Consider the following 19,630-nt stretch of genomic DNA (forward strand, 5'->3'; position numbering starts at 1 on the left):
GTCCGTTATTACCCCTCTCATCAAAAAACTGACACTTGAACAATGTTCCCTCTAAACCGCGTGGCCATGCATCAACCAGAAAGCTCCTGTTCGCCATGCACAAGCCATGCAAAAAAATTTAAAGGTCCCATAGATTTAAACAAATTACCTGCGCACTACAAAAAAAAGAATTAGAGGGCACATTGCCCTTGACCTCACCATCCTTGCAAACTACTGCCACCATCTCCAACTTCCTTTTCCTGTCCAAAGTCCTTGAACATGTTGTCATCTCCCAAATCCATGTCTACCTTTCCCAGAACTCCATGTTTGAATCCCTCCAATTGGGTTTCTGCCACGCCACAATTCCAAACCAGCTCTTATCAAAGTCACAAGTGACATCCTATGTAACTGTGACAAAGGCAAACTTTCCCTCCTCATCCTTCTTGACCCGCCTGCAGCCTTTGACGTCGTTGACCCCTGCCTCTCCACTCTCATCCAGCTTGGTGAGACTGCACTCACCTGGTTCCATTCTTATTTATCTAATCGTAGTCAGCTCATCATATGCAATGGCTTCTCTTCGTGCTCCAGCACCGTTACCTCTGATGTACCTCAAGGATCTATCCTTGGCCCTCCTCCTATTTCTCACTGACATGCTGCCCCTTGATGACATTATCCAAAAGCACAGGGTTAGTTTTTGCATGTACGCTGATGACACTCAGCTCTGCCTCATCACCACCTGTCTCAACTCTTCCACTGTTGCTAAATTAACTGACTGTTTATCTGATATCCAGTACTGGATGCGCAGAAATTCCTCCAATTAAATATTGGGAAGACTGAAGCCATTTTCTTCATTCCCTGCTCCAAACTCTGTTCCTTAGCTACCAACTCCATCTCTCTCCCTGGCAACTGTCTGAGACTAAACCAGACTGTTTGCAACCTTGGTGTCATATTTGACACCAAGATGACCACAGATCTGCGCCATCACTCAGACCATCTATTTCCACCTCCGTAGCATCGTCCAACTTTGCCCTGCCTCAGCTCATCTGCTGCTGAAACCCTTATTCATGCCTTCATTACCTCTAGACTTGACTATTCGAATACACTCATGGCTGGTCTCCCACATTCTGGCCTCTGTAAATTTGTGATCATCCAAAACCTGGCTGGCCGTGTCTTAACTTGCACGAAGTCCTGTTCACGCTTCATCCCTGTACTCGCTGACCTACATTGGCTCCTGGTTAAGCAAAGCCTTCATTTTAAAATTTTCATCATGTTTTTCAAGTCATTCCATGGCCTTGCCCCTCCCTCTCTCTGTAATCTCCTCCAGCTGCACAACCCTCTGAGATTCCTGCACTCTTCTAATTCTGGCCTCGAAAACATTCCCAATTGTAAATGCTCTACCATTGGTGGCTGTGTCTTCAGCTGCTAAGGCCCTAAGCTCTGGAAATCCCTCCCTAAATCTCACCGACTCTCTACCTCTTTTTCTTCCTTTAAGGCGCTTCTTAAAATCTACCTCTTTGACTACGTTCTTGGCCATCTGCTCTAATATCGCCTTATGTGGGTCGGCATCCAGTTTTGCTTTATAACGATCCTGTGAAGTGCCTTAGGATGTTTCTTATCTTAAAGGTACTGTATAAATGTATGTTGGTATTTTTGTTGATGACAAATTGATATTCATCTTATTGCATTATCTCAGTGATACGCTCTTGTCTAACATCTTCATCAGTGACCTGGTGGATGGCATTAACATTGACATCTTCTTGATAATATATTAGCAAGGGTAATATATTACCCTTATAGAGGTGGTTGATGCTTTTTCTAATAGGCAGAAATAAACAGATGGTGGGCAAATGGTATGTTTTCTTACTGCACTGAGGAGACCAAACCAAGAAGTCAGTGAAGAAATCTTGCTCATGATATTGTCTACCTACTTCTGTTCTACAGTTCATTGGTCACAATCATTCAGCAACCTTAGCTTGAAAATCATGTGCAAACAGTTTAGGACAAATAAGAATCAAAAGTTGCTAGAAGAGCTGATATAAAGTGGGAAATCTCATGAAAATTCAGGTCATCAGACAGCAACCTTAGTTTTGCACAAGGGGGCAATTTTTCCCAGATACTTTAGGCACTAAAGAGCCTTTAAGGTAGCCACGAGGGGGTCTTAAGCTCCAACACCGATTTAGCTCACCTTTACCTCAAGATGCCATCTTGGTAAAGGAGTTGAATGGCCGCCCTGAGGATCCTTAAAGCTCTGAATTGGCTGCCAGCACTCATTAAGGAGGCTGCACGCCATTTTGCTGGCTAATGCTGCAATTAATGAACTCTCCTAACAAGAATCAGCTGAGCAGGAGTAAAGAAATTGTTGCTGAGGATTTCCAGTGCTACTTAAAGCCATGCTCAGCTTCCACAGTTCACTTGTTGCTGGAGATCGACTAACTAAAAGGACTTTTGAGACACATTGGGAGACTTCCTGGGACACTTAGTCAAGACTTCACCAACACTCTGTCAACATTTTTCCCGGAAATTCTCTGAGGATCTCACCTAAAGTGAATGAATGCTGCACTACACTACCTTATTGGAGACATTGTAGGAGTCACCAGGAGAAAGGGAATGCCTTGTTGAGGGGATCTTTCTTGTGGTCCCCCTTAGTTTAGAGGAAGAAAGGGAGGAGCAGATGAGGCCAGGCAGAGCAGCACTAGCTGTTACAGGAGAGAGGGACAGAAGGGTGAAATGGACTCCTCTCCCCTGGGGATACTAGATATCCCTCCTCCTCTGGGCCTCCTTCACCAAAACCAATGCTACGCATGAGGAATGGTGCACCCTGTATTTCGGTCCCTGAGCCATTCTGAAACGTCCCATTGTGTGTCAGCCAGCACACTCCATACATTCAGTGGAAATGGGTACATGGAGGCCACATATACCCCTCCAGGAAAATTTCTTCCAATCAGTGCTGAGTGCTAAGTGTCTGTTCTAACACCTCCAGGCGCGTTTAAATCATGGAAATCACCAATTAGCCCCTAAATTGCAGGCTAAAACATAATTTTAAACAGGTGCATTCTTCTTAGCACAGCACTGCACAGCACCCAAAATAACTCCCATGGTCCATTTATTCCAATGATGGAACATTGTAGTCCCCTTCTGAAGGTTGTCGAGAAAACTCATGTCTCGCTCTTAATTCGGTCCAGTCCAATCATTTTCTATCACTGTGATCTGGGTTGTGACCTGTGGAGATGGGAAACTTCCATTCTGTCAATCTGGTGAAATTGGCACTCATTACTTCTGTACTTATGCGCAGCAAATGGGAAATTCTTGAATTACTGCTGGGTACCCTGTTAAGATAAATAACAACATTTTCAGGCATTCAGTTAGGCTTTCAGATATTGCAAGTAACAGCCACGGATTCAACATTGCTTCTTGCATCATGAGTGGTAGCAGTCGAAGAGACTTAGTAGTTGGCAGGAAAAAAGACAGAGGCGCAAGGGGAGAGCCAACTGTGCAACAGCCCCGACAAACAAATTTCTCTGCAGCACCTGTGGAAGAGCCTGTCACTCTAGAATTGGCCTTTATAGCCACTCCAGGCGCTGCTTCACAAACCACTGACCACCTCCAGGCGCGTATCCATTGTCTCTCGAGATAAGGAGGCCCAAAAGAAGGTAGCAGCACAAACAAATGACATTGGGGTCAAATGACAATGCCACCAGAAGAATGGTTAACAGAAACCATCCTACTCTCTCTGTTCTGTTGCGACCAAGGTGGGAGGAGTGCATTGTCTTTTCAAGTCCCACTTCCCTGCTGGTGACAACATATATTTTAAAATGTTTACCCAGTTACTGATTCTGTCAATCATATACTCTACTCTTTATCACAGAATAAAATACACCAACCAGGTTTCTTTAATAAACTACAAAATTAACAGTTTATTATCAAACAAGACTTTTCCAGTAATGAAGCAAAGCATAAACACACAGATTGAAATATAAAAGTACCCTTTTTAAATTTCCCACACACACACTCACACACACACTGAAAAAATACAGAAATTCTCTCTGCAGAGATCTGTTACAAAATAAAGACAAAAAAAATACAAGCAAAATACTGCAGATGCTGGAAATCTGAAATAAAAACAAGAAGTGCTGGAAATACGCAACAGGTCTGGCAGCATCTGTGGAGAGAGAAGCAAAGGTAACCTTTTAGGTCTGTGGGTGAAACAGTGGCGCAGTGGTTAGCACTACAGCCTCACAGCTCCAGCGACCTGGGTTCAATTATGGGCACTGCCTGTGCAGAGTTTGCAAGTTCTCCCTGTGACTGTGTGGGTTTCTGCTGGGTGCTCTGGTTTCCTCCCACAGCCAAAGACTTACAGGTTGATAGGTAAATTGGCCATTATAAATTGCCCCTAGTATAGGTAGGTGGTAGGAGGATTGTGGGGATGTGGTAGGGAATATGGGATTAATGTAGGATTATTAAAAATGGGTGGTTGATGGTCGGCACAGACTCAGTGGGCCGAAGGGCCTGTTTCAGTGCTGTATCACTCTATGGCTGTGACCTTTCATCAGAACTGACAAAGGTTAGAAAATAATTTTGTTTTAAGCAAGTGGAGGGGGGTGGGGGAGAGAATAAAGGGGAAGGTGTTTGATAGGGCAGAGGGAGATTAAATCACAAAACTGTCCTAGGACAAAGGCAAAGATTGTGTTAATGCTTGTGGTGAAAGACAAAGCATTAGTCCAGAGAGAGTGCTAATAGCAGAGTATTGAGCAGCTCTGACTACATGAAAAGCAGACACATGGTTAAAAAATAAAATATTAAAAATTCGGCCAGTCATGCTCTGAAGTTATTGAACTCAATGTTCAGTCCGCAAGGTTGTAGCGTGCCTAATCAAAAGATCAGGTGCTGCTCCTCGAGCTTGCATTAATGTTCACTGGAACACTGGAGCACGCCAAAGACAGAAATGTGGGCACGAGAGCAGGGGGGAGTGTTGAAATGGGAAGCTTGGGGTCATGCTTTTGGACTGAGCGGAGGTGTTCCACAAAGCGGTTTCCCAATCTGCGTTTGTTCTCCCCAATCTAGAGGAGACCGCATTGTGAACAGCGAATACAGTATATTAAATTGAAAGAAGTAGAAGTAAATCGCTGCTTCTCCTGAACGGAGTGTTTTGGGCCTTGGATAGTGAGGAGAGAGGAGGTAAAAGGGCAGGTATTACACCTTCTGCAATTGCATGGGAAGGTGCCATAGGAAGGGGACGGGGTGTCGGGGTAATGGAGGAGTGGACCGGAAAGTGCCTCCGGGAGAGGCCAGCCATGGAAGGGCCACCAATATCGTGGTGGCTCCACGACGAGCATTCCGCTCAGGCAGACTGACATTTTTGAAGCTCACTGATGAGATCAGTGGCGAGTTTATAAAATCCGGCCCCAAATATGGACATGTGACCATAAATTTAGTCTAAATGTCATGACAAATGAAAGTGACACAAAACTACTGAGTGTTGCATTAAAAAAGCATGGAATAAGAAAAGATCTTTCCTTTATCACTCTTGTTCTTTCCACAAACTGTAATCTTAGGGAATGTTCTATGAAATTTTTCTCTGTCTCCAAAAGACAATCAAGTGAAACGTCAATTATCTGCATAACCTTATAACCTATATTATTCAATGCTCTTCAGTTTCTTTCAACAAATAACGTTTCCATGATCTCAATCTGGTTATTTTTGCTGAGCTATGCACTGGGAGAGCAGTTGAGCCATGGACTCGTGGAGATCACAGAATAGGGAGAGAAGATCTCCCGATTCCGTGATTCAATAGGTAGCATTCTTGCTGTGAGGCAGTCAATTGTGGATTAAGGGTCCATCCAGAGGCTTGAGCAAAAAACCTCTAGGCTAACACTCCAGTGCAGTACTGAGGGAGTGCTGCACTGTCAGAGATGCTGTCTTTTGTTAAATCGAGGCCCTGTCTGCTTTCTCAGGTGGACGTAAAAGATTCCGTGACAGTATTTCAAAGAAGAGCAGAAGAGTTGTCCCTGGTGCCCTGGCTAATATTTATCCATTAATCAACATCAATTAAAAAAAAACAGATTATCCAGTCCCATTACTGTTTGTGGAAGCTTGTTGTGCACAAATTGTCTGCTGTGTTTCCTACATTATAGCAGTGACTATGCTTCAAAGTGCTTTGGGATATCTTCAAGTTGTGAAAGGCACTATATCAATTCATACGTTTCTTTTCATGAGCTACAATTCTGTAGTCTGCTGTGTGCTGGAGTACTTAGTATCTAGTTAGTGCGTTAGCCACAATGCAGCCTCAAATTTTATGCAGAAATATTTATTTGAGTTACAGGTACAATGGGAATTAGCCTTGGTTTGCTAACATGAAATCAAATTCACAAAAAGTGCTCCAAATACAATGACCCTGAAATTCCATGGGCTGCGATCCCAGTACCCACCATTAACCAGACTGGAGTATGCTAATGAGTAAGCTGGTGAGAACTCACATTTGTCTGTACATAGGCAGTGGGCGCCTGTGGCAGTATTTATGGCTCCTAGTGTTGGATTCTCCCACATCCACCCTGTCCAAACCAGTCAAAATGTTAATAACCTCGATCAAGTTTCCTCTAAGTCTCTTTTTTTTTTAAGATTAGATTAGAGATACAGCACTGAAACAGGCCCTTCGGCCCACCGAGTCTGTGCCGAACATCAACCACCCATTTATACTAATCCTGCACTAATCCCATATTCCCACCAAACATCCCCACCTGTCCCTATATTTCCCTACCACCTACCTATACTAGTGACAATTTATAATGGCCAATTTACCTATCAATCTGCAAGTCTTTTGGCTTGTGGGAGGAAACCGGAGCACCCGGAGAAAACCCACGCAGACACAGGGAGAACTTGCAAACTCCACACAGGCAGTACCCGGAATCGAACCCGGGTCCCTGGAGCTGTGAGGCTGCGGTGCTAACCACTGCGCCACTGTGCCGCCCTGAAGAAAAAGGTTGCAACCAGCTCAATAATTCCTGATAGGTGTAATCTCTCAGTTCTGGTACCATTCTTATGAATCTTTTTTTGCACTTTCACTTGTGCTTCCATGTCCTTTTTATGGTATGGAGGCTACAACTATGTACAGTACATTAAAAGCGGCCTAACCAGGATCCTATACGAGTTTAACATCGCTACTTTTGAATTCCATACCCCTAGAAATAAGTCTCAATGCTTTGGTAGCATTTCTAATTGCTTTGCTGGCCTGAAATGTTGCTTTTAATGATATCTTCACCTGTACCACTAGATCCTCTTGCTTTTCTACCCCATTCAGGATCTTATTTTCTGAGGTGTAGGTAATGTTTCTGTTTCTCCTACCAAAGTGCATCACCTCACATTTATCAATGTTAAGGTTCATCTGCCACCTAACTGCCCAATGTGCAAGTTTTCTAATGTCTCCTTTTATTATGTTGCATTCTTCATCAGTGTTGGCTATAGCCCCCAGTCTTCTTCATTTATATTTAGTCTTTATGTACTCCTCGACCGTAACGCTTAGATTTCCTTTGTTATTTTAGTTGACTAATCTCAGAAATAATTCTCCTGCTGTCTATAGCACTAATACCTTGACCATGCATATTTATTCTGTTAAACTCCAGGCATTTTTTGCATAAATCAATTAATAAAATCATACGGATCCCATTGTCCACAATGAAGAGCAGTTATGTTGATTGGTTGAGAAGGCAGTGTTGTAAGCCGCCCCCTATACCAATTTTCAATTACATCAATTAAAACTGCTCTATCACATCTTTCAATTCACTTTGTTCTTCAGTATGGATATGGCAGTTCTTCTGGTAGATCATATGACCATACGAATTTGGAGCGGAAATAGGCCATTCAGCCCATTGAACCTGCTCTGCCATTTAATAAGATCATGGCTGATCTGTTTCTGTCTCGAATTCCACACTCCCATCTACCCCCGATCTCCAGCAGTTCTGATGGTTCATAGACAGTACCCCTTTGGTCCTAGATGTATTCATTTATCAATGGGTGTCTTTTGTGGAATTGCCCAAGGGGAATTTATGCCCATGCTGCTTTGAGGCTAAATCAATGAGTGGAAGTCTCTATTGCATTTCTTCACCCATCCCATTTGGTGCTTATTTTTTACCATTTAAGTTTCATTTCTCGGTTTTAGTAGTCCCAGCTCTTGATAAAATCATTCATAATTAACACACCTGCGGCTGTTTTTGATATACAGAATTATATTTACCTCACACAGAATGAAGGAGGAAAATATTTCTCGAACGATATAAAATATAAATTATGAAATGTATTCTTGATAAAAGAGTGCAGAGCTCTCTCAAATGCTGGTAGTTGCACAATAAATTGTCACCAGTAGGTGTACAGTCCAATAGGCTAGAAATCTGTAATTTTCTAATTTATGATTCTGATCTATTTATATCAATCTCTAGGGTCCTATTTATTTCTTTGGTGTGTTATTAAAGACATTTAGCAATCATAGGAGAATAAAAGCAATTGAAAAAGTAGAGCATTAGAAGAAGTGAAGAAAGGGAAAAAATAGGCATAGAGGTTGCAAAGTTTAGAGTCATAGCACCACTGGAGACGGCATGACAAAAGCTGGAGACCCTCCAGGTGGGGCACACTGCTCCTCCAGCTACTCTCAGTGTGGCCTGCATGGGCCCCTGCTGATAAGGATGCTTGTGCAGGCATCCCTGCATGCACCTGAAGTCTCCCAAATGGTGTTGTCATGACATCACTCAGCCCCATTGGCTGATTTGTGAACTTGGACTATGCAGGTCCATTCAATATATTCGCTTGCCACTCACCAAAGAACATGCATTCAGTTGTAGGAGGGTCTCAGGAGTAGTGTTATGGCCAAGCACTCAATTTGCAGCTAAGATAATTGAAAATTATCTGCTATTGCAAAGTTTCTGGAAGTACTCTGGAGTATTTTTTGCGGTTTTGTGGTGAGTTCTGAGCTTTGGCAGAGAGTGCTGCTGCATCCTCACAGGGAGGGCAGAGGATCTGGTGACCTGTCCACACGAAGGCTGCAACAGGTATAGGGGAAGCAGTGGCAGTGCCTCTGGGTCTGCAGCATGACAGGGAGATGAATCAGAGGCTGCATAACAGGCAAGCTCTGCCCGATGCCCTCTATCAAGTTGGAGCCGGACTCCTCCATGCTGCTTATCAATGACAGTAGGCTATCTGGTAGGCTGGCCAACGCACCCAGAATTTTGGTGTGCATCCCCAGCAGTCTTCTCCTGTATGTTGCCCCGTTGAAGTCTGCATCAAGTCCTCTGTAGCAGAACTCATCTGCAACCTCACCCTCCTGTGAGTTGGCTTACAAGCTATCCGTTTCCCCAACCTCACTGCAGCCCACTCATGCCTGGTGACTCTGTACATGCAGATTCCAACTCTGAGGTATCTGCAGTGCTGGTATCTGAGCTGGTGGCTGCGAGTGTCAGATCAAGTGACGGGGTCTCTCCATCGGTGCTGTGCTGTTGCACTCTCTCTTTCTCCTATGTGTGTTGTGGCTGGTCAGGTGGAGGTTCTTGGGTGTCTGAAAGCAGGAAATCAGAAAGGGGAAGGTTGGTGTGAGGGAATTTGGGGGGTGGGGTGATGGGAGGGTAGAAAACAAGAGGTCCATGGTCACACCATCTGCACTTTGCCAGATGGCAGGATGAGGGTCATCTGGGAGTTGAGAAGGGTCAAAGGGTGTTAATTATATACTAATTGTATTTAATTGTATGTGGGTAGTGGACATTATCTGGGATTTCACTTGTGCCCCTTTACAAAGGAACAGACTGAAACTGTGTTTGTCGAGTGAGGAGGTGCAGGTTTATAATGTGTATCTCTGTAAATAAATGCTTAAAAATGTGTGTAAAGATTGGCTCTAGTTCTATCCCTCACCACCTAACTTTGTAGATTATAAGATGGTGGCGTAGTGATAATGTCACTAATGCTAATAATCCAGAAACCAGGCTAATGCCTTGGGGCCACAGATCAAATCCCACCATTAAATTTAATTCAATTCAATTATAATAATAAATAATAATAAATTCAATTAATAAAAATCTGGAAATGAAGCTAGTCTCAGTAATGATGCCATGAAACCATCATTGATTGTGGTCAAAACCCACCTGGTTCACTAAGGCCAATTTCTAACCGATAAAATTCATGGGGATGGAGGAAGAGAGAAATATAGACAAGCAAGTGTGTTTGAAAAGGTCTCGCGTGTTGGTGGGTGGAAAGGGGGCAAAAGAGGTCCAGGCTTTCCATGTGGGGAACAAAGGATCCAACTATCCCCGCAGAGGAGTGTTTTATTATTACCTTAGAGGCCTTCTTCTGTTTACAGCCAAGCGGCAGACACACTTTTGCCAAGCGAGAAAGGCACGGCAGCTTTCCCACACAGGCCCCTGTTAAAATACCATGAGGATCCCATTGACATCACAGGACCCCAATAAACTTTGATGCCAGAGTCTGGCTGGTGCCTCAGTTGCTGCTGAAATTAGCAGCGGTTAATTGGAAATTGTCCAGAACGGGACAGGAAACAGAACCACTCCATTTTAACTGCAATCTTCCTTCTTGCCTGGTGGGGAAAGTTATAATGTATCTTCCTCTCATTAACTAGCGAGGCTATTACCTGCAGCCACAACTGAACTTGCTCTGTAATGCAGATTCTTTTTACAGTTTTTGCAGCTCTCTCAGCCCCTCTGGCCTTGTGAGCAACAAAACTAACAGTAATGTTATGTACAAAGCTAGACAGAGTTCCAAATGCCTAAATCTTTGTTCCATTGTTGCGGTGATTTAACAACTTTTCATGGCGATGCAAGGTACAAACCCTAATGGACTTTGTTGGTGGCCAACCATTATAGTTATTCGATTTATTATTGGGCTGGTCAGGGCCAGAGATGAAAGTTCACCGCCTTGTGATTTGCATTTCAGCCAGAACCTTCAATCAATGCCAGCAATTTAGATTTATTGTCTATATTAATACAATCATTGTACAAATGTCAGTTTATATTTTTCTGGCAATTTACACACCTTGACGTAAGCTACTTCAAGTTATTCTGTCATTTGTTTCCCCTTTCTAGTGTATTTCACCTAAAGGCCGAGGATTCATGCTGGGAGTCTATGACTGTCCTTGTAAGTCTGGATTCTATCGTCCCGGCGGTGTCTCATTGAAAAGCTTTGATGGTAAGTGCCTCCTGCTTGGCAAGAAATAGGCCTGATTAATAATGCAGTATCTTTTTTTTATCTTGTCAGGGGCATGCACTTAATTCCCAAGGACCTTTGGGGCTGGGTTTATGTAATCATTTAAAAGTGATATCCCTTGCACCTCTGTAATCTGTAATTCACCCAAAGGTCAGGTAAAAATGTCTTCCAGATGTTTGATTTATATAACTACCTGAAATAAACTCTGCTATATCACCTTACTGTGGAATTTGTTACTGTAAACTGTGCTGGGAGTGAATCATAGTAAGCTTATGTGTTTTCTTTAATTCATTCATGGGATGTGGGCGACGCTGGCCAGGCCAGCATTTATTGCCCATCCCTAATTGCCCTTGAGAAGGTGGTGGTGAGCTGCCTTCTTGAACCGCTGCAGTCCATTTGGGGTAAGTACACCCACAGTGCTGTTAGGAAGGGAGTTCCAGGATTTTGACCCAGCGACAGTGAAGGAACAGCAATATAGTTCCAAGTCAGGATGGTGTGTGACTTGGAGGGGAATTTGCAGGTGGTGGTGTTCCCATGTATTTGCTGCCCTTGTCCTTCTAGTTGGTAGATGTCGCGGGTTTGGAAGGTGCTGTCTAAGGAGCCTTGGTGCATTTCTGCAGTGCATCTTGCAGATGGTACACACTGCTGCCACTGTGCGTCGGTGGTGGAGGGAGTAAATATTTGTAGATGGGGTGCCAATCAATTGTACATGTATAGGTGATAATATTCTATCCCTGACTGGATTTGATAAAATATCATTTCCAATAAATTTCGTGCTGAACGGTGCAGAAAAAACTTCTAGCTACCGTTGTATGCTGTGAAATGCCCCATTCCAGCAAGGTCTGGCCAATAAATTTATTACAAACATTTTAAATATCTACTGCATTCAAACAGCTGTATCATAGCATTCATAAGAGATATGAATAGAAGTTATTTGGGCACACTTCATGGTAATAAAGGCTTCTCAGCCAAGACAGTATAAAAGGATTATTAAAGGAAAAATACTAAAGGCTCTCAACATAGAATCAGATGTGTAACAATTAAGATCACACCTTATGATTTGTTTAATTTTACTACAGTGCTTCGCAACCTTTTTCAATCTCATCCTTTTTGTGAAATGAAGAAAGTTTGTGATTTCCTCCACTAACTAATTAAATATTAAACAGCCCACCCCCTATACAGAGGCATTCGTCTCATTTCTCCTCTCCCAAGTTTATAGGGACATTGCATAAGAACATAAGAACAGGAGTAGACCATTTAGCCCCTCATGACTGTTCGACAATTCAATGAGATAGTGGCTGATCTGTGACATTCTTCCTTTCAATGTTCCCAGTTTGCAGATTGTAGCGTTCTCTCCTACACCCCAGAGGCATCCAGAATGCTACTCAGAAGACATCATGGCCAAATGTTTCTGGTTGGACTGCATTTAAGTACAGTGTTCAGTTCTGGTTATGGAGGCACAGTGGACAGGATTTTCAGTTGCCCATGGGGGCCTGAACAGGAGCGGGCGTGCTTTGAAAATAGCACACTAGGATGGTGTGTCAGTGTCCCGATGCCTCTGGCACGCGCTCGCATTTTCAAAGTGAGGGTGGGGTGGGGTAAGCCGAGAACCTGCTCGCCTCCAATTAACAGCCTGTTAAACTCTGTGAGAAGCTTGTTCATGGGCCGGGGATGGCGAGAAGGTGATTTTCAAATCGCTGAGCCCAACCAGTCTGGTGCACATTAGTACACAGCTGTCAGGTTCAATGCGGACAGAATTGAAGGTTTTTTTATATGCACCAACTTTTGGGACCTGGGGGATATTGCTCTGGATCGGGTACAGTACCTTTCAGTTGGCCTCTTTTGTGCCTGGTGAGTCTGCTGACCCTCCATTATGGGGCCTCCTCTCTACTGCAAGGCAGCGGCAGGCCCCATCATGGCTGCCATCTGCCTTTGCCTTATTCTGCAGATGGCTCACATCTCCTGGTAACGCTCAGTGCCACAAATTGGGCGTTCGGAGATCTGAGGCGGAACACTGGTGGGGAGGGGGGAGGAGTTAGGTTTTCAGAGTGGGGATGGGGAGTGGGGTGAAAGCTTCCTGATTGATCCAGGGAGTGGTGGGAAGGAGTAAAGGTCAAAGTTAATAAACTTTGGGGTGGGGGAAGAGGTCGGGATTGTAACGTCAGTTTTTTTGAGGGGGTGAGGGCAACTAATAAACTGTTTACTCATTGGGCGGGTGGGAGAGGGGTTTGAAACTTTTAATAAATTCTTCATTTTACATTTTCAGGTCCTGTTACTTTAAAATCTAAATTGAACTAAAGGGCTGGAAGCCCTTTAAAAATGGCACCGGCGCCTGCGAGGTGGCACCAGACACCTTTGCCGGGGATGGAGCGCCTGCCCCCTCCACGTCATCGGGGCGGGTCGACTGCCCCAGCCATGCATAAGAGCTGTCGCGCTAAATATCACAGCAGTTCCGCGGCACACATCTCGCCCGTGCGCCGTGCCATTTTTGAAGCTCGCCGCCAAGCTGGAAAAATTCAGCCCTTTCAGTCACTGATGGAAAGGAAAGGGTAGATGATTTTTAAAAAAATCATGCTAAATGATCTCAATGGTTCGTCAACAAACCGTGATGGTGAAATTTGACATGAGGTTTTCCCTTGTAAAAGGTTAACATAGAATTTTTTCCATTAGCCTCTTACAAATTTCCATTATTAAAACATGACATAGAAAGTAAGATTAATGAGTACAAGAATATATTGCATACAATTATTTTTATTTGTTACTCTGGCCCAATAACTACCACTACAAATTTCCAAGGAGCCTGTGTCACAAGCAACAGGTGCTTTCACAATAGAGCAACCAGATACCAAACATTTTTAAAAAAGCAAAATACTGCGGATGCTGGAAATCTGAAATAAAAACAGAAAGTGCTGGAAATACTCAGCAGGTCAGGCAGTATCTGTGGAGAGAGAAACAGAGTTAACGTTTCGAGTCAGATATGACTCTTATTCATAAATCTATAAGCTGCTTCCATATTACTGTGCCAACCTACTGCACTTGTTCATGCACCGCCTAATTATGACATAGTTAAACATAACACTATTGATGCTGAAAATAAGTTGGTACATGCTGATAAATATACAGTAAGTTTGAGTTGGGTGTGAATTTTGACTTTCAATGAAAGCTTTCCAAAAATTAATTACCACTGAAATGATAAAATCTTGTGAAAAAATATGAGATGAAGAGTATAAAGGAATCTCAATGTGCTCTACATTATGGTCTTTAAAAAGCAAAATGAATTACCAGGACTATCATTGTTCAAATACAGTCTGTAAGTACTCTAAACAAATACAGCATCTAGAAATTGAGCACAATGGCAAACATATCTCTTTCAAGCCTTAATAACATCTTATGGCTAACTAACGTATGCATGTTTAGTTTAGTTTAGAGATACAGCACTGAAACAGGCCCTTCGGCCCACCGAGTCTGTGCCGACCATCAACCACCCACTTATACTAATCCTACACTAATCCCATATCCCTACCACATCCCCACCTGTCCCTATATTTCCCTACCACCTACCTATACTAGGGGCAATTTATAATGGCCAATTAACCTATCAACCTGCAAGTCTTTGGCATGTGGGAGGAAACCGGAGCACCCGGAGGAAACCCACGCAGACACAGGGAGAACTTGCAAACTCCACACAGGCAGTACCCAGAATTGAACCTGGGTCGCTGGAGCTGTGAGGCTGCAGTGCTAACCACTGCGCCACTGTAAGCATGGCGCAGCTGAAAATTATATTCTCAAATAGGAAGGCATTGAGCTGAAATAAGACCTAGAAGGCAATTAATATTTATAATACATTAGAGAAAGACAAACAAAAGCTAGAACTCCTATCAGTTCTCATGAGAGTAAAGCAACTAAACCAGCAGAATGTACTATACAGTGCGTCCATGACAAAGGCCCAGACAACATTTACAATTTGTTTGCAGCAGGAAAGCTGAAACCAAGCATCGTCAAAATGCTTCATATCTTTTAGGAGGAAGCATATATAAAGTTAGTTCAGTTCCGATGTGAGAGGCAGACTGAGGATGCTAGTGTGTGGTTGATGCTTTATTCCTGACCTGGGTACAACCATGAAGCCACTGTGAGAGCTAATATGTAAAGATGTAACATTATTGTTAACAGTCAAAAATGCCTAAGCATTACAGGAATTGAAGGATTTGCTTAGTGTGACACCATCACACCATACTTCAATGCTTCAAAAGCTCAGAACTCCTGTTGGATGTGGATCCTATTGGTTTTCAAGCTACGCTAACTCAGATTGATAAGGCTATGAACAGAAAAATTGTCAATTATGTGAGTTGTTTGCTATGTCCTGCAGGACAACAATTAGTCAGATTGAATGAGAGACACTTGCAATAGCAGTGAAAGTACAGTGTTTCTACATGTGCTGCCATGGCCCTCCGTTCAATGCTTTTTTTTAACTATTGGCTCCTTGCACCTAGCTTTGGAGATCCAACAATGAATTATTTTGTCTGAGTTCAGAAGTGACATTTGAAGTGTCAATCATAAAAGGCTATCAGACAAGAATAGAAACTCCAGCAGAGACATGTCACAACACGCAAATCTAGACTCCACCCGGAGCCATTCTGCAAAATTGGCTGAAGAATTTATTAACTTCATTGCATAATATTCAACTCATTAAAGACAGACAGGAAACAAAGAAAAATAGGCCATTACAGGTTTAGCACAGGGTCATTGTGTTAACAAACTGCACAAGGTAAAATAGACATACAAAACATTGTGGAACATAGAAAATAAATGCCAATAATTGAAGATTGAGTTGTTAGCCAAAGAGACAGAATTGAGATACTTGAAATGTCGGCAAATCATGAACTTTGAATACTCCATGTGGTGTGGTCACCTGGGGGTTGTGAAAATGAAATTATACTTACCTGAGAAAATGTGATCCCTGACATCACACAAAAAATGCTGGGAATATACAATGGGATAGTCAGCATTTGTAAAGAGAACAGACATTCTGGATGTGTACTGTAAGATGTTACCTTCTACCCTTGACAGGTTACTCTACAGTTTGGTACAAGAATTACAAGGAATATTGAGACAACACTCAAAGCCCAAATTAAACACTAGTGTCTTTACTAGGTTTGATAGGAATACCACATGACAATACACTAAACCACTAAACCCATTAGCAATACAATGCATCCATTAGTCACAAATATGCTACAAGAAGGAATACATACAATCCCCTAGTGAGTGGTCAGCTCCCGTTGATCATATTCTTCAGCAGCTGACCAAGTTGCCTAGCTGCAATACCAAATCACTCTTTATGATGATCTTATACTCTTTCCAAGTGGGCATGGATGTTTTGTTGACAGGGTGGTACGGTTCTATCAAAATCTACCTTAAGCTACCATTGACCAGTGGGGCAACTAGTTCTTTGTTCAAAACATAAAACTGAATCCTGCCTGATAAGTTCCATGGGCTGAATTTTATTAGCTCACCGCCATTCTCGATATTTCATGTGGTGGCTCATTAACAACGAGGGGGCGGACCACCCACCTCCGATGACGTAGAGGAGGTGGGCGCTTCATCCCCGGCAACAGCGTCCAGTGCCACCGCGCAGGCGCCGGCGCCATTTTTAAAGGGCTTCATGCCCTGATGGGTCATTTTAATTTTTAAAGGGACAGGTTTGGCAAAAGATTAAAATAAAATTATACTCACACTTCCAATCTCCTCTCCCACCCCACCCCCAATGAATAAACCATTTATTATTTGTCCTATCACCCCAAAAAAGGAAGTTTTCACTCACGAACTTTCCCTTTGGCCCTTAACCCCTTCCCACTATCCCTGCAACCAATCGCGTTGGTTTTTGCACCTCCCCCACCTCCTGCCCTGAAAAATTCACTCCTTCGCCCCTCCCCACCAGTGTCAAGCTTCAGATCTCCGAACGAAGATCCACAGGCGTGGGAGTTCCGGCCACCGGCCAGAATATCGGCTTGGGATGGCCGTCGGGACAAGTAAGTTCTTTTGCATGTATTTAAATTTGTCTAAATGTTTAAAGGAAGGCTCCGCCGCCTAGCATCGGGGTGGGGGTGGGCCACCCTGAGGCCTCGCCACTGCTCGTAAAATGCGGCGGGGCCTTCCCGGCGTTGATGCCCATGGCGGGCCTCTCTGAAATTATTTTCTGGGTCCCCCCGCCATGACCCCCAATGTCAGGGGGTTTATAAAATTCAGCCCCATCTTTCTTAAACTTCCTTTAGTAATTTTCCGTCACTCTTGGATGCTGCAGATGTCTTTAGATCATTATCAGCACACTCAACAGCAGCTTCTTTTCCTGGTCACATTTTCCAGGACCACCAAGACCAAGAGTCCCTCAAATTCCTGACTCCTTGCAAGTTGTTGCTTGATGAATTAAAAATAGAGTTTATCTGCTTCTTGGAAGCACAAAAAACACATAACTGAACTTCTTTGCATGTCAAAAGAAGACAAACCCTGACATCAGCAATCAATGTCAGCTTGTATTATCTTCTTGCAGTTTCCGAGTAAATTTTACACCACTTAAAAATTAGCTAAATCTCCATTGTTAGGTTTTTATAACCCCCAGAAACAGACATTTTGGCTTCATCCAGTTTTGCTTCTGTTCAGACTTATCAAAACATAGCGGGCTGAATTTTATTTCAGCGGTGGGGATCCCGACATCGGGCCGGAAAGCGGGGCTCGACTCTGTCTTGGCCATTTGTTGGACCTCCAGCCGAACGCACCGCTGTCAGGAATGCCGTCCCCTTTAAAGGACAAGATCCTGCCCCGAGAACCGCCGACCAATCAAAGGCTGGCAGCTCAGCAATCCCAGCAGCACCACTGGCAGTGGTGGCCACCCAGCCCAGAGCAGCATCATGGACACGACCCTAGGACCAAAGTAAGTTAGGCTGGGGTCACCGGCACCAGTCAGGTAGGCCCCAGTGAGGTGGGTGGTGGGGTGGCTGTTGAGGCCAGTCGGGGGGCTTGCTGCACTAGCAGCCATCACTGCCGGGGCGGCCCTCTCTAGGCCATGGAAAATTCCCTAACAGAGGGATTCCACCCCCCCGCACCTCCTTGCCGCTGAACCCACTAGCAGGCAGCCAGATCTCACCTGGCAGTGTCTCCATGCGGTGGCAGGCCCCTTCGATATTAGGTGGGAGCAGAGGCAGGAAGCTGTCCTTAAGTGGCCCTTACTTGGCCACTTAAGAAGCTCATTTGACCTGGGGTGGGAGGGCCGTCCTCCACCTCCCTGCCGCGGACACAATAAGTCGATTATTTTCAAAAAGACTAGATATGGTACCAATGTAAAATTCCTGCTATGATAGCGAGCAGTATGGTGGTCCACAGCCTGCTGAGTGCCGGTTCAGTGAAACCGAGCGTCCCGCGGATGCCCGTTACCCACTTCCTGGAGCATGGTGGCAGGAGAATATCAGTCATGCCACCCATTGATGGATAAAATTCAGTCTAAAGCTTTGCTAAGTTTCTAACTTTTCATCAAAGCACATCTTTGAAGTATGGCTGTTTGTTTGTTTCAAACCCATTTATAACCCTCGGGCCTCTTGCTAAACATTCCATGGCTTTGAAAGGGTTGTTTTTCATCACTGACCAGTGGTTTTGTTTATCTGTGGAAAAACTGGCTGAAGCAGAAATCACTTCACGTTTTATATGAACTATTGATGCCCTCCACCTGCCCCATGGGGTAAATAGCTTTTGCAAATCTCAACAACAAATTTCACTTAAAGTATCATTAATTTAGTCAATAATATTACTGCTTCTTACAGTACCTGTTCTGATAAAGGGTACACACCAGAAATATTATTATCTGCCTTTTCTCTTTATAAATGTTGACTAACCTGCTGTGCATTTTGAAAGAAATGAAGCCTTGTTGCTGACATCCCAAAAACAAATAAAAAAGGTTTCCTTTTGTTTGGGCCTATTTCCCCTTGTTGACTATCTACCTGTGACCAGAGATAATTACTGAAGGTTTCCAAAAATCAAAACTGAAATCTACTCAAGCACTAATACCATACCTGGATAAAATCTTTGCAGTTCATGGAATTCTTGGTGTTGTCAAGACAATGATCCAATATTTAAGAGTTCAGAATTCCAACAATTCTCAGAATTCTGTTGTAAGTGACTGACATTATGCTGTCCAAATGCCAATGAGAAGCAATCAGATTCACAAATACGTTTAAAAAGAGAGTTTGCAGTCCCCAAGTTGAAAGAAAATTCTGAGAGCAAGAACTGTGGAAAGTGCATGAGAACTGTCATGTCATTGCACATACAAGAACAGCTGAGGCCTTAGCACCACAGCCTCACAGCTCCGGCGACCCGGGTTCAATTCTGGGTACTGCCTGTGTGGAGTTTGCAAGTTCTCCCTGTGTCTGCGTGGGTTTTCGCCGGGTGCTCCGGTTTCCTCCCACCACCA

The 19,630-nt window shown here is 43.7% G+C and overlaps 1 protein-coding gene across 1 annotated transcript in view; it reads left to right on the forward strand.

Annotated features, from left to right (window-relative positions):
- gpr158a (G protein-coupled receptor 158a) overlaps positions 1 to 19,630 on the forward strand; it is a 723,773-nt gene that overhangs the window by 370,490 nt on the left and 333,653 nt on the right. Inside the window, exon 3 of the mRNA XM_068051759.1 lies at positions 11,052 to 11,154. Within this exon, the coding sequence (XP_067907860.1) occupies positions 11,052 to 11,154 (103 nt within the window). The remainder of the gene's footprint in view (positions 1 to 11,051; positions 11,155 to 19,630) is intronic.

The sequence above is a fragment of the Heterodontus francisci genome, chromosome 2, assembly GCF_036365525.1.
Source record: "Heterodontus francisci isolate sHetFra1 chromosome 2, sHetFra1.hap1, whole genome shotgun sequence".
NCBI classification, from domain to species: Eukaryota; Metazoa; Chordata; class Chondrichthyes; order Heterodontiformes; family Heterodontidae; genus Heterodontus; species Heterodontus francisci.